The 13,543-nt window shown below is 42.1% G+C and overlaps 2 protein-coding genes across 3 annotated transcripts in view; both read right to left on the bottom strand.

Moving 5' to 3' along the window:
* Positions 1–2,262, bottom strand: part of adck1 (aarF domain containing kinase 1) — a 57,550-nt gene extending 55,288 nt beyond the window's left edge. The window contains exons 1-2 of one of the 2 annotated variants that reach the window (XM_048974062.1): positions 2,134–2,262; positions 1,144–1,274 (exon numbers count right to left, since the gene is read on the bottom strand). In XM_048974062.1, coding sequence (XP_048830019.1) covers positions 1,144–1,151 — 8 coding nt within the window. In that variant the 5' untranslated portion in view covers positions 1,152–1,274; positions 2,134–2,262. The remainder of the gene's footprint in view (positions 1–1,143; positions 1,275–2,133) is intronic. The other variant, XM_048974063.1, reaches the window with a different exon arrangement.
* Positions 2,263–2,792: 530 nt separating this feature from the next.
* LOC125706962 (SRA stem-loop interacting RNA binding protein) overlaps positions 2,793–13,543 on the bottom strand; it is a 170,518-nt gene continuing 159,767 nt past the window's right edge. The window contains exons 2-5 of the mRNA XM_048973797.1: positions 4,727–4,806; positions 3,273–3,331; positions 3,085–3,192; positions 2,793–2,976 (exon numbers count right to left, since the gene is read on the bottom strand). Coding sequence (XP_048829754.1) covers positions 2,911–2,976; positions 3,085–3,192; positions 3,273–3,331; positions 4,727–4,793 — 300 coding nt within the window. The 5' untranslated portion in view covers positions 4,794–4,806 and the 3' untranslated portion in view covers positions 2,793–2,910. The remainder of the gene's footprint in view (positions 2,977–3,084; positions 3,193–3,272; positions 3,332–4,726; positions 4,807–13,543) is intronic.

Here is a 13,543-nt window from a genome sequence, read left to right as displayed (position 1 = left end):
TTTCAGATGAAGAGGATTCAGTATATGCTCTAAACGTTACAGAAAGCCATTCCCAAGTTTATTTTAGTGTCTATAATAATATCTGGAAATCACTCATCGTCCCCTTTGAAAATAAAGCAACATTTCCAAATTTCCATTTTTTTGAAATTTCAAAATAGTAGTGATGTGTCGGTCGCGAACGAAACGGCTCTCGGAGCCGGCTCCTGCCTGTGAGCCGGAGTCAGAGCCGCTTTTTTTCCATCCGCACGGATTGGTCAACTACACGATGCGTGTCTGCACTGAGCAGGAGCGGAAGGGGCGGTGCTACGGGGTGTGTTCGACTTAGGCTTTAAGGCATAACTCGTCTTGCTCTTGTGAGGTTTTTGTACCATGTGACATGGTCACGGATGGTGATGACGTTTTGCAGCGCCGGCTGAAGTCGGACAAAAAAAAATCTAACCATGATGCATTACGTTGGGACCAGAATGCACTGCTTTAAGCCAGCGCTGGAAACGGCTGCGTGAAGTCGAATGCACCCATAGACAAATACAGCAATCGCGCGCACAGAGAGAGAAACAGGAAGGAAGGAGACGCGCACGACAAAATGAGTGACTGCAGGAAACGGAGTAAAATTTGGATACATTTCAATTGCATTGATAATACAAGGGCAGAGTGTAGAGCTTGCAAGGTTAAAATCACATATCGAACAGGCCCTACAAATAATCTGCATCGGCACATGCAGAACTGTACATCCATCAGTGCAGTGGAAGAAAAAAGACAAGCAAGTGAACCTGCTACTAATTAAAGTGACAGTTTGTCTACTGCAACTGTTGAAAGTGCCAGTTTGTCAATGTCTACACCGTCATCCAGTACAGCACCACAACCACCTAGACCTACAACCTAGAGCTCTATGAGACAGTTTGCGCAAATAGAACACAACTGATGAGGAACTGGCTAAAATGATTGCACGTGATTTCCAACCACAGTAATTCATTTCACTAATAATGTACATTATTTCTGGTAATAAATTCACTTAAGCACCAAAAAAAATCTGAAGAGCCACTTGGGAGCCGAAAGAGCCGGCTCTCCTAAAAGAGCCGGAAATCTCATCACTACAAAATAGCTTTAGTCGCATACATTCATAGTTATTTTTAAAACTCATACCTGAACATGTGCAACCGGTCAGTCCCTGCCTATACTCTGCGTTGTGTTTTAGGGTATTATCAGGTGTGTGTGAGGTGCAGGAGGAAGGGATATTACAGACGCCGTTGTCATTCCCGAATTTTTTATTGAACCTGTTGGGAACAATAAGGAAAGGGGTAAACTTCGTATGATCTGGCCCTCTCTGCACAAAGTAAAACAATATATATACTTATGTATAGACATTTTTTCTATCCCTTACTTATGATGAATAATAAATCAAATATAATATATATGGGGCATAATTATACAATTGATTTATTAACTCGTGGAACCCTGATACTAGATCCTCATCTGCAATACACCAAAGGGAAGAGGAAATTAGGTTGGGACCCTTATAAAGGGGAAAAAACAGAGGGAGGGGCGATGCAGGACAAGAGCATCATGGGAAATTTAAGGGATATTGTACCCATCAGGTTAAACAGTAAAAGGAAAACAGAATCTGGTATAATTATAAATTAAAAGTAAAATAACAACCCGTCACACATGCAAAATGTGACGATTTTTTAAGTTCCTGTCGAAACTAAGCTAATAAATTGTTTGACTTTACAAAAGTAAGTTTCATTGATCTCCGGCACGGTGTTGATGTTCGCTGTTATGTGAAAAAAACGAAACATATTCAGCGTTTTTAATGGATATCCTACAGGTCAGGACAAAGTCAGACGGGGCAGAACAGATGAGAGGTGATTACAGTTCTGCTCTGACAAGTGTAGGGGGTAAACGGGACGTCACAGGGGATTGGCCATGCTGAGTAACCGGGAGGTCCATGTAATTTAGTTTAATTCACCCAAGATAAACACGGCCAATGTCACTTCACGATACGAATTCACCAAACCATGCAGGATAAACTAATACGTTACATATATTTCCTCAATTTAAAAAATATTTTTAAAAGCGATGTACGAAGGCTATAAGGTTTAGATTGGATAACTGTAATAATTTTCATTCACTCACCGGCTTTCCGCGACCTCTTACCTAACACAAGCTACATTACTGACACTGCGCATGTCACTATGTACGTAGCCGCTAGGGACCTCACTGCGCATGTTGCCTCGCACGTCATGCTGGTCAATGTAGTATACGCAAGTCCTGTTCGCATATTCAATCAAAACAAGGCAAGGACATATATAAAGCCAAGCATTCCATAAGGATAAATTTGGCTATACAAATAAAAGTAATTTGTATCATCGGCTATGATTAATTATTGTTAGAGGAATACTCATTCCAGGCAAAGCAAACAATTAAGCCATAATTATGTTTCCAACAATACAATGATACTGAAGTACCTAGGAAAGTGTGCAAGGATTTGTATGATAGCTTATAGACTTAAAAAATGCTGGTTCTTGAGAACAGAGAAAGAGATCTACAGTTTTGGAGATTTAGCCTCCCATACATATGGCTTGACTTTCCTACTGATCTTTGTGGTGTCCTGACACTTAGAGTCACAAGAACGATACACTTCAGTCAAAAGAAAATACGAATATATGAATACATCATCTCCCATAAAATTCAGTGGAAGTCATTTGTCAGTATTGAATGAAAGGATCATGTGCACAACTGGAAGCTGAGAAACAGTGAATGTGTGGAGTAATAATGAAACATGCAGCGACCAATAAGTCCAGGGACTTTATTTGGCTTGGTGATAAATATTTACAATAAACCAGGGAACAGGTGCACATTTTCTCAGATCACATATACTGGTTTACAATTTTTCCATAACAACACGGACATTCAGCTTTCCTCCACTTCTCCGATCAACCTTCGGGGTACAGATTGTCTATTTCTGCCAACCTGAAGCTGTGAAAAGAAAATCAATTTAATATGAGTTTTAATTTGCATAATATACATGGGAGACGCTTACAGTAGCAGAGCGGTAACCTAGTGCAGGCTTGTGAGAACACTTACCTTTGACCCTTCTATAATGTGTGGGTCTTTCTGTAGCGCATTAAGAAGCCCATCTTCAGTGGAAAAACTGACCCAGCAGAATCCTTTGTGAAAACCAGTGTCCTTGTCCTGAGCAATGAATTGGACAATCAGTTTCACAGAAGAACGCGCCAACATATTTTCTGATTACACTGAAGACAACTACTTACAAAAGGAAGAAGACATCTTTTTATCTGTCCAAACTGCCCGAAGTACTCCCTCATTTCCTCTGCAAAAAAAAATAAATAAATAAAAAATTAAAGAAATATACTGACAAAACTGATTGAAAATAAATTAATGGAATTCATTAGGCTCTTTTGGTGACAAATTCCTCAAAAATAAGCTGGGTCAAGAAACAGTTTCCCCACATTCGTGTCTGGGATGATCACCATTTGGCTGTAGTACTGCAGCATCTCTTCAGAGTTGATCAGGTTGTAGCTTATGACCTCTGGAATGTCGTCCCACTGTTCAAGGTCAGTGTGAAGTTGTCTGTTATTGGTGCACTGATTCAGAGTATCCGAAAGTTGCTCGATGGTTGACATGTCATGTGCATTTTATTTATTTCACAGACACTTTCATACAAAGCGATGTATAATTGAGAAGGCAGTCCCTGAAACAACTGGGAGTTAAGCTTGTTCAAGGGCCCAACAGTGAAATCACTTCGCTGATCCTGGCCACGTTCCACCACATGATTGAAAACACTGCCAAAAGCAGAGATGGCTTATGGTGAGGAGATGGGCATTCATGGCTCTGGAAACAGCTCTGGTGGACATCCCTGCACCCGACATGCCAATCTGCAAAACTTGAGGTTCCCGGGGCATTGTTTTATTTAACAAAAACTGCACAAATTAGCCATATTATTGTAGTCAAAATAAAGCACACCTGTGTAGCAATCAAGTTGCTCAGTCTGTCATGTTACTACTTTACAGTATATAGCAGGGGTGTCAAACTCCAGTCCTGGGGGGCCGGAGCCCTGCGCATTTTTGGGTTTCCCTTCATTTAACACACCTGATTCAACTCCTTGCACCTCCTTGTGCTAATTACCACATAGCCCACAGCTGATTAATTTGTGGTGGGGCTGGGAAAGAGCTAAGCTACATAGGGCTCCGGTCCTCCGGGACTGGAGTTCGAAACCCCTGGTATATGGGTTACAAATGCATAAATAACCTTTTATTTGGTAAAATCTGAAAGACATACGCACTTGGTACGCCTACAAAAAAACCCATTTTTTTTAGAACTGCTGGAAAATAGGAGTAAAACCCAAAAGTGCAGCCATATATATTCTTGCTCAGCATAAGATGCATACTCGTAAATTAGCCACACGTGACATACCCAAATCATTTTTTTATTCCATCACGTTAAAATGAAAATGTACAAATACTTAACAATTACAACAATCCCACAACATCCACCCCAGAACAGATTGATAGTGTCGACCGCAACAGTCTATCAAAGACCCTAAATTCTAACACGTTTTATTTGAAACATGCCGGCGAGCCGTCAAGCAAGGTGACATTGATCATTTATTTGTAAACATGCAATCTCCATAAATCACTTCACGTTAAATGTAACAGCATACCACCCTGGAACTAGGCGGAATATTTAAATGTACACCGATACTCACTGTTTGCGACAGTCCATGGTACTTTGTTAACGAAGAGCTCGAAAACCTTCTTCGAGGGAGCAGCCATTTTCTCCGGAAGTGGAGCGCTGACCTCTCACCCAAAGTCACATGACACGACGCCACGTGAAACCCCTCAAAGCGTTGCAAAAATGCAATATCATTGTACGGTAACACACTCATTTCATTTACTCGTTATATTTAGCATTCGTGTAAGCAGAACATTTAGTAAAAGTCAGTTACTTCCCGCTACAGAATACCTTGAAAGTGGAAGTAAACTCACAAGGCAAACAGACCGGCCGTTGCTTAGGAAACCAGCGTTGGTTAGTATTTACGTCCATTTGTGCGCGTGCTCAATGGGACACAATGAAATTACACCAAGCTTAATGCTCCGCTAAGTAAGGGACACAGACAAACGTGCATGTACGGTTCACTTTGGTTGAACTTTTTCTACTCGTGACAATAAAATAATTTGATATGATGTATTAAAGCTTTTTACTAGCTCTATGCGGAAGGAATGACAAACACCATTGGACATTTGGTTAAGGTTTATTTCCTTTTCAATGTGCTAACCGTCATCACCTTCTCAGCAGCTATTGACTGTAAGAAGCCCTTACCAAAAAAACCCATCAGGTTGTTTCTGCATCGTCTAAAACTATATAAAAAACAATGCATACAATAAAAGATGATGTGCACATCGTTAGACAGTTTTATAAACATTTATTATAGCCAATCACAGGGCAATGTAATCTTGCCTGTTCGACAGGAAACACCGTGGTTATGAATAGAAACCAGTTCTGGATTTATAATGACAGGCCCCCACAGGATGACAACTGCACAAAACAGATGTTTTTTGACATTGTGGGGAGGGGAGAAAAGACAGGCGATAACTTGTTCTCGTGAAAGAGAATGAAATCTTTATTTACAGCAAAAAAGGAGAATATCCGGTTGCCGCTAAAGTGTAAGAAAAAAAAACTCTGACCGGAAGAGCAACGTAACTTCCAAAACGAAAGCGGATCTGCACTTGGAATTCCAAGTAACTACAAGAACCCGCTACAACGTAATTGCACATTACTGCTTCTCTACCAGCTGCCCTTAAGTCATTTACAAATAAAAATACTTTCCAGCACATCCAGTTCCAACCTGCAGACATATACTCCAGTGTTTCCGTATTTTAAATGAGTAACAAAAAACAAATTTGCTTGTTTAAGTAACAGCTCACACACCAAACATTAATTTAGTGTAGGACTTTCTGAGATAGAAGTCACAAGGAGTGGTTACTAATACAAAATGTAAATGCCTCCCATAGTTAGTAACTGGCTGATGCAGAGGCACCCAATTAACTCTTAAAATTTTAGTTTTTGTTACATTACACATAAGGCAACTGTCAGTTGCCTTGCAGCCATTCATTTCTATTCAGTGCATTGTGTTTGTTTTTTGTGACATTCTGTCCCAAATTTAAAAATGCAGACAGCACACTGTAGCTATTTACATTATTTTCAGTTGGACCTGAAATGGCAACCATATGCATCCACTTGATTTACAACAAAACAGAAACACCGATCCAAACCTTTATTCTGGTCTGCACTCTGCAGCAATGTGTCTTCCTCTGATACTGCGAATGTCACTCCTCCTATGTAATCAAATTCAGGATAACAATTCTCATTTGCATAGAGGATTGAGGTGTCATTTACCAAACCTGGCCATGTGACCTCTTATCACGGGAGTGCAGGTGTGTGTGGTAAGTGCTGCTGACCTAGTTACATTCATGGAGCTGGTTCAATTACCCAGCAGCCAGCCAAACAGAAAAGTGAAATGATACAAGGTTACTAGTATGTTTCTTCATCCTAGACGTTCCCCATATAAAACAAAACAGGGTATTGATACGGAGCCTTTTTACAAAGCTTCACTCAGATGGTTTTGTATAGGTTTATAAAATAAGCAGGAGCTCAGCTATAATAATAAAATATCCTTTCTTACCAGTATCTTTATCTTTTTCTCTTAAAAGCGACCTGTTTTGCCCTGTGATGGGTTGGCGCTGCATCCTAGGTTGTACCCTGCTTTGCGCCAATAGCTTCCCGGATAGGGTGTGAACCCCTGCAACTCTGCGTAGGACAAGCTGGGATGGATGTTTCGTCATCTTTTTCACTGTACACTTAAAGCATGAGATGGTTTCTTAGCAGCTCTGCCAAGACACTCTGACATTAAGTCTTTCTTCCCTCCTACCTCTGTCCTTTGACACCTCTGTGCCTCCCCACATGTGCAATACCGCAGAAGTGTGTCGGGTCGACGTCAGTGCTGGTGGGGGACAGATGGAAAGACCCAGCGAAAAACACTTTGAAATGGAGCCTGTTGGGTGGAGGAGCTGCAACCTCTTTGGACCCACAGAGACTTTCAGGGGGGAAAAGGTCCCAGGTGAGACTCTGCTCCAGCTATTTGCTTCATCCTTGACCTAATGGGTGTCTCAGTCATTACAGAAGGGCCGGCATGTTAGAAGGTAAATGGTAAATGGACTGCATTTATATAGCGCTTTTCTACTCCTACGAGCACTCAAAGCGCTTTACATTTCATGCCTCACATTCACCCATCCACACACTCATTCACACACCGGTGGCGGAGGCTGCCATGCAAGGCGCCAACCTGCTCACCGGGAGCAATTTGGGGTTCAGTGTCTTGCTCAAGGACACTTTGATGGGGTCAGGAGGAGCCAGGGCACGAACCTGCAACCCTCCAGTTGCCGAACGAGAGCATTACCTCCTGTGCTACCATCTTCCCCAAGGCTGGTCCCACGCAGTCCTAAGGATACTGCTGCAGCAGTGACATGTATCTGTGCTCTATCTGGCATTGCTGTGAAACAACCTGATATTATCAAGCGCACATTGACTTTGATAGCATAAGGGGTAAATCATCACATTGGGGTGTATGGTCACGGTTCGTACAGCACAAATCAAAAAATCTGGACACACCTACTGAAAATCCTTTGTTTTTCAACAAGATAACAATCCTAATCACACCTCGAGGTTATGTTGTAAGTATCATCTCGTGAACAGAGATGGAGTGCTGTGACAGACCCCCTGACCCCCAGAATTCCCCAACCGAAATTCTATAGAGCTGGTTTCGGAAGGGTTGCATCAGAGAGTAAGCGGAAAGTATCCAACTTGTGCCCAGAACTTGTGGAAACTCCTTTAGGACTGTTGGCTTGTGGGAGTTTTACTTACACAAAAATGTTGTGTAGGCAAAAGGGAAAATGACTAGTTCAGCGAAATAACTAATCAGATTGTAGAGGAGGTGGGTCCAAGCAACTAGAGGAGGCAGGACCAAGACATCTGATTGGTTGCTCCCACCTATAATCTGATTGGTTAACTCTCTGAACCAATCATTTTTCCTTCTGCCCTCAGAACATTTTTGTGTAAATAAAACTCCCATGAACAGACCGTTGGATGCTGTCGCCAAGGCAAAAGGGAGCTATTTTGAAGAGTATAAAATTTATGTAAAGTTGTATGTCCCTACTTGGCTGGTACTGTATAAGCATAAAATAAAAGTAATATGCAACATTTGCAATTATCTATAATGTAACATAACTGTTTTAATCTAATTAAATCTGTTTTAGATCGAATTCACCTGCCACAGCGGCAGCACTGGCATGTTCTTTGTGGGTCCACTGGACAGAGTACTGGAGCTTCGTACACCCTGACCGCGGAAGTCATGGTCCGCAGAGGCAATCTGCTATATCCTGGTTCCTGCTAGGACTCATGCTACCTCTCAAGACGGTTCATCTTTAATTGTACCGGCATGACGCCCGTCTCGTTTATATGCTAATGACACAAAAGTGTTTAGTCTTCTGTCATATTAAATCAGTCAGGAACTGTACGGCGCACTCATTAGCTGTGATCTCAGTTTGACATTGCCAAATGTCTGACAACAGTGAGAGAATGTTAAACGAATGCTGCATTACTACATCAGGGATGCAGGGGGAGCCTGGGTAAATCTGACAGGCAGAGAGAAGGGGTTCACTCTGGACAGTCTGCAGTGTCCGCTAACCTCTATCACCGCAGAAGAATCTGCATTTAGCAAAGCAATTGTAATTTGTTTTCAAATTTAAATGACCTTCGATTCAGTCTTAATATTCAATTTCGAACAGATAATATTAGTTTCCAGGTAAGTAATTTGTTTTCTAAGAAGTATCACAAATGCACGACCTTAAATGAACCCTGAATGTCTACTAAATGTATTTCAAACCCATCCATCTTGGAATTATTTGGCCAGGGAGTTTAAAATTTTTTTTTTCAAAATATATGTGCCTTAGGATTCCACCGGAGACCTAAAAACTCTATGATGCTATCGAACTGATCAACTTAATACGTTTCTGTTACGTCCTTTCACGGAAGTATCAGATGTATCTAATGCATAGTATAAATTAAGATGTGGGGGTTTAGAAGAACTGTCATTCGGTCCAGTGTGTACCCCAGCCTTGTTCCCCTCGGCCGCATGGGACGGGCTCCAGGCCCACCCACAACCCTGATCAGGAAACAGTCGGATGGATGGCTTTAAGAGGAAATGGATTATTTAGTAATGTGACAATAAGGTAAGAAGCTACATTGCTGGTCAGCCTTGAGGGTTTCCCATTAGCTCAGCTGAGCACATGACAATTGCTCCCACACTGGGTTTCCAGTTCTCTTCTGTCCTATCAGTACTCAAGGTGAAACCCAAGGAGCAGCCTGACCTTTGTAAAATGAATGGTCCTTACAGGTCACTGAAGTGGCTACAATAGCTAAAGAGAGTCTAATAAGACTAAATCAATCTCTATCAGCTCAAATTAGATTCCCACCATACTGGTTAGACAGCTCGATTCGGGGATGATCCACCGACAGAGTCAGCTAGCTACTGGCTTCACGTGTGGTGCATGGAAACTCGTTTCCCTCTGAATACATGATTAATTGAGAAGCTGCAGTAACAAACCGGCACCATAACAAAGGATCCAATCAAATGCCGTCATCTACGGACACGTGTGAATATTCAGCAATACAATATGGCACAAATGAAGGCGATAGCTTGCCATAATTACACTTTGATTGCACACCGGCGCTTGAGAAGTCAGAAACAGAAAGAAGTGCGAATTTGCATGATCCTAGGCTGAACCATGCACAATCCGCATGAAACGTCTGCGTTTATGCAGACGTCTAACATATCGCAGGGTGCCGCTTAATCTGCACCCCCGTATTAAAAGGGACACAAAAAACTGCAAAAACTCCAACTGGCTGTCTCCCTGAACATCTCAGGTACACCCCCTGCAATATCCCAGCTCTCTACTGCTGGCAATAGGCCAGCGATCTATCATGAGTGTCTCTGATTAGGGCCTGCTAACTGGCATCAGTAACTCCTGCATGAAGTTCACTGAAGCAGTGAAAAGCTCTTCTCCTGAATAATAAGTAAGCCAAACTTGTACATGAATACATTCGGCTTGAAATTTCCAGCCTCGGCAATGGAATGAACAGATCTATGGGAATCAGTCTAAGTTAGAACCCACCACATATAGTACCAGTCTTATGTCTGCAAACACCTTGATGCATGTATCTATTTTAGCCATGTTATTCATCATACAGCTTAAGGCCTTCAGGCAATTAAGCAATACATATCAAATATTGCAATAACCAAAAGAAGTATTCAGCATCTCGAAAGTGTTCAGCATAGATGTTAGACTCTTCGAAACAGCCCCTTCTTGCTTTGATTCTTCTACCAGTCTCCAGACATAGCCACGTGGAATGCATCTCTAACAGTCCTGAAGGAGTTTCCACAAGTTCTGGGCTCCAGTTGGCTACCTTGCTCTTCAATTCAGCTTCATCCCTAACCAGCTCTATAGGGTTTAGGTTGGGGGACTGTGGGGGCCAGGTCATCTGTCACAACACTGCATATCTTTTCTTGTTCTCAAGATAATGCATGCTACACACCCTGGAAATGTGTGTTTCAGTAGGTGTGTGCAGACTTTTGACTGTATGCAGACACAGCTGAATGAGCAAAAAATGGCAGCATCGATCTACTTTACTAACAGCTGTGGTAAACCTAAATCTAAACCTAAATCTAAATGAACAAAACTAACTAATTTACTACCGGAGTAAATTACACACCTTTGAGTTGACTGGAGTGTGTAGGAACGTTCAAGCTGTAATCCATGACTTCCTGATTAACTGGGGTACAAACATGAGGTGACAGAGGCCAAATTCCCGTAGTCATCCATCAACATGGGAAAGATCAGAGAACACAAACCGAATGAAGGGAGAAGTGTGCTGACCTTCATAAGACAGGGAACGGGTATTAAAAATAGCTATTCGCCTGAAAATGCCCATTTCTACTGTTGGGGAAATAATAAAAAAGTGGACATCAACTGGAACTGTTACAAACCTGGCCAGAAGAGGACCCAAGTTTACTGTGCAGTGAGGAAGACTGTAAGACAGGCAAAAAAAAAATCCTGCGAAAAACCATCGGACACCACCTTCATGATAACAGATTATTTGGAAGGTTTGCCAGAAAAAGCTTTTTGTTGTTAGTTAACCACAAACGTAAGCAGCTGGAGTCGGCGAAACACTACATCTTCATGTTCTATGGTCTAATGAAGCAAAAATGAATGAAAAATGAAATTAATCTTTTTGGCAATAAACATTCAAGGTGGGTTTGGTGTAAAAAAAGGATGTATATAATCAAACCTTATTCCAGCTGTAAAATATGGTGGAGTTTCAGTGATGTTTTCCTTCACAGGCCCTGGAAACCTTTTTAGGGTTCAAGGCATTATGGACTCCATGAAATGCCAGGAGATTTTAAATCACTGGATGTTCCAGCAGGACAATGATCCTAAGCACATCCAAATCAACATAGAAATGGTTAGCTGACTGCAGAATCAAGCTTCTGCCTCGGCCATGTCAGTCACCTGACCTGAATCCCACTGAACACCTGTGGGCTGAGCTGAAGAGCAGAGTGCACAAGAGAGGGCCTCGGACCCTGGGTGATCTGGAGAGATTCTGTAAAAAAGAACTCAGATTCCCTGCTCTGTATTCTCCAACGCTATACAATGTTATAAGAGAAGATTCAATGCTGTTATATTGGCAAAGGGAGGCTGTACAAAATATTAAATGCTGGGCATTAAATTGTGGCATGTATTTTAGCTGAAAATAATTATTTCTTGGTGAGGTGTTTGTTTTTCTTTGATTAAATTTATTTCAATGAAAGGTTGGATTTTCCAAATTTTTTCAGTGTGAGATGAAGCTACTTTGCCAAAATGTGGATTTTTTCTAACCCTTTTTTGCAAATCTTTATAGGGGGTGCCAATAATTGTGGAGGGCACTGTAAGCATATGCAGTAGCGGGGTCTCAGTTATCCAGTGCTTGCACTCCTGCAAGTCCAAATAGAAAACAACATTAGAATAATTAGTTGTGCGCTCAAACACGCAGGAGAAGTAAATTGGTTGTGCTGCAGGTTTCGAGTGGCTTTGTAAGCCGTAGCCAAGCTAAACAAAGGTTACTCGCAGCCCAGCTCTGTAGCGTTTCACGAAACTAATTAGCAGGGACAAAGAAGCATTCTGGCTGTTTCGACACGTTGATCAATTTCTACAAAATAAATCTGCATTTTCAGGAAAGGACGTTCAAGGGAAGAATCACTTCAGGAACCTTAAGACAAAGGAGTTGTCAGAGAGAGCCCTGCTTGGTTCTTAACTTGTGTGTTCAGAGGATAATTATTTTTGTTTACTCTCAATAAAGTAGGATGTGTATCTCATAACTAGACAGGTGCAGTCCTCTCTCCTCCATTTTCATCCTTCCTTCGAGCGACAGCAACTCTCCTCTGCCGTTATTCAAAGACAATGTTGTTCTCAGCATCTCCTGGCCGACGGCCACATTGATTTTCCAGAGGAGCTGTGGGGCTCATTCATTAGCTTTTGGGAGCAAAGAGCTACATCCATCAGATCCTGCTCACACATTCTTTTTGAGACCCGAACACCAATCACAGCCCTTATCATTACGGCAGCACAGAACGCGAGCTGCATTCCTCTGCTTGACACCGGGGCAACCGGCGCTTATTAAATCATCACCGTGATCAGCGTCGTCAACGCGCCTCCACGTGGGTGCACGCGGAGGGACAGAGAGAGCGATAGGAGCTTTTCGGAGTCTGTCATGATGTTCCACGGCTCTGCTGTTATCCGGCAGTAATGAAGAATGAAATGAGCAGGGTGAGAGCGGATGTCTGGTTTTCCGAGGCCAAGCTCAAGTGACACAATGAGATGCCATTGTGGAAAACCGATGATGATTTTATTAGTGCGGGGAGTGTGACTGTCGCACTGGCATAGCGTGTCTCCCTGCACACCATACTCATACTCCAGAATCCGCTCTGGGAACCTCACAGAACTGCTACAGTTAGTAATAAATACATACAGATCTGGGCAAAAATCTTAGGCAGTCAAAGATAATGATGCTTAAATGATCGTCATGTTGGTGTAAAACTATGCAATCATATTTGTCAAAGTGTGATTTTCAAAACCTCTCTTAAATAACCCCAGAGTTTACAGCAACCATCCAATACACCCATACATTTAATAATCAACCTGAGTTATGCAACCATCCAACATCCGTGTCAGAACGTGTAAAAAAGTCAAACAGGCCATACTTGTTTATTACAACCAGAGGCATTTAATGCACAGGCTCACCCAGGCTGGAGCCCAGGGGCCTCTGATAAAAAGTGAACTCTACTAACGTCACTTAAACCATTTTGACCTATACAGTTGCCATCCATCCTGCATTGGAATATAAATTATCCCATATTGTGGGGGGGGGGGGG

This window comes from Brienomyrus brachyistius, chromosome 14 (genome assembly GCF_023856365.1).
Source record: "Brienomyrus brachyistius isolate T26 chromosome 14, BBRACH_0.4, whole genome shotgun sequence".
Lineage (NCBI taxonomy): Eukaryota > Metazoa > Chordata > Actinopteri > Osteoglossiformes > Mormyridae > Brienomyrus > Brienomyrus brachyistius.
This window is presented reverse-complemented; position numbering and strand designations above follow the sequence as displayed.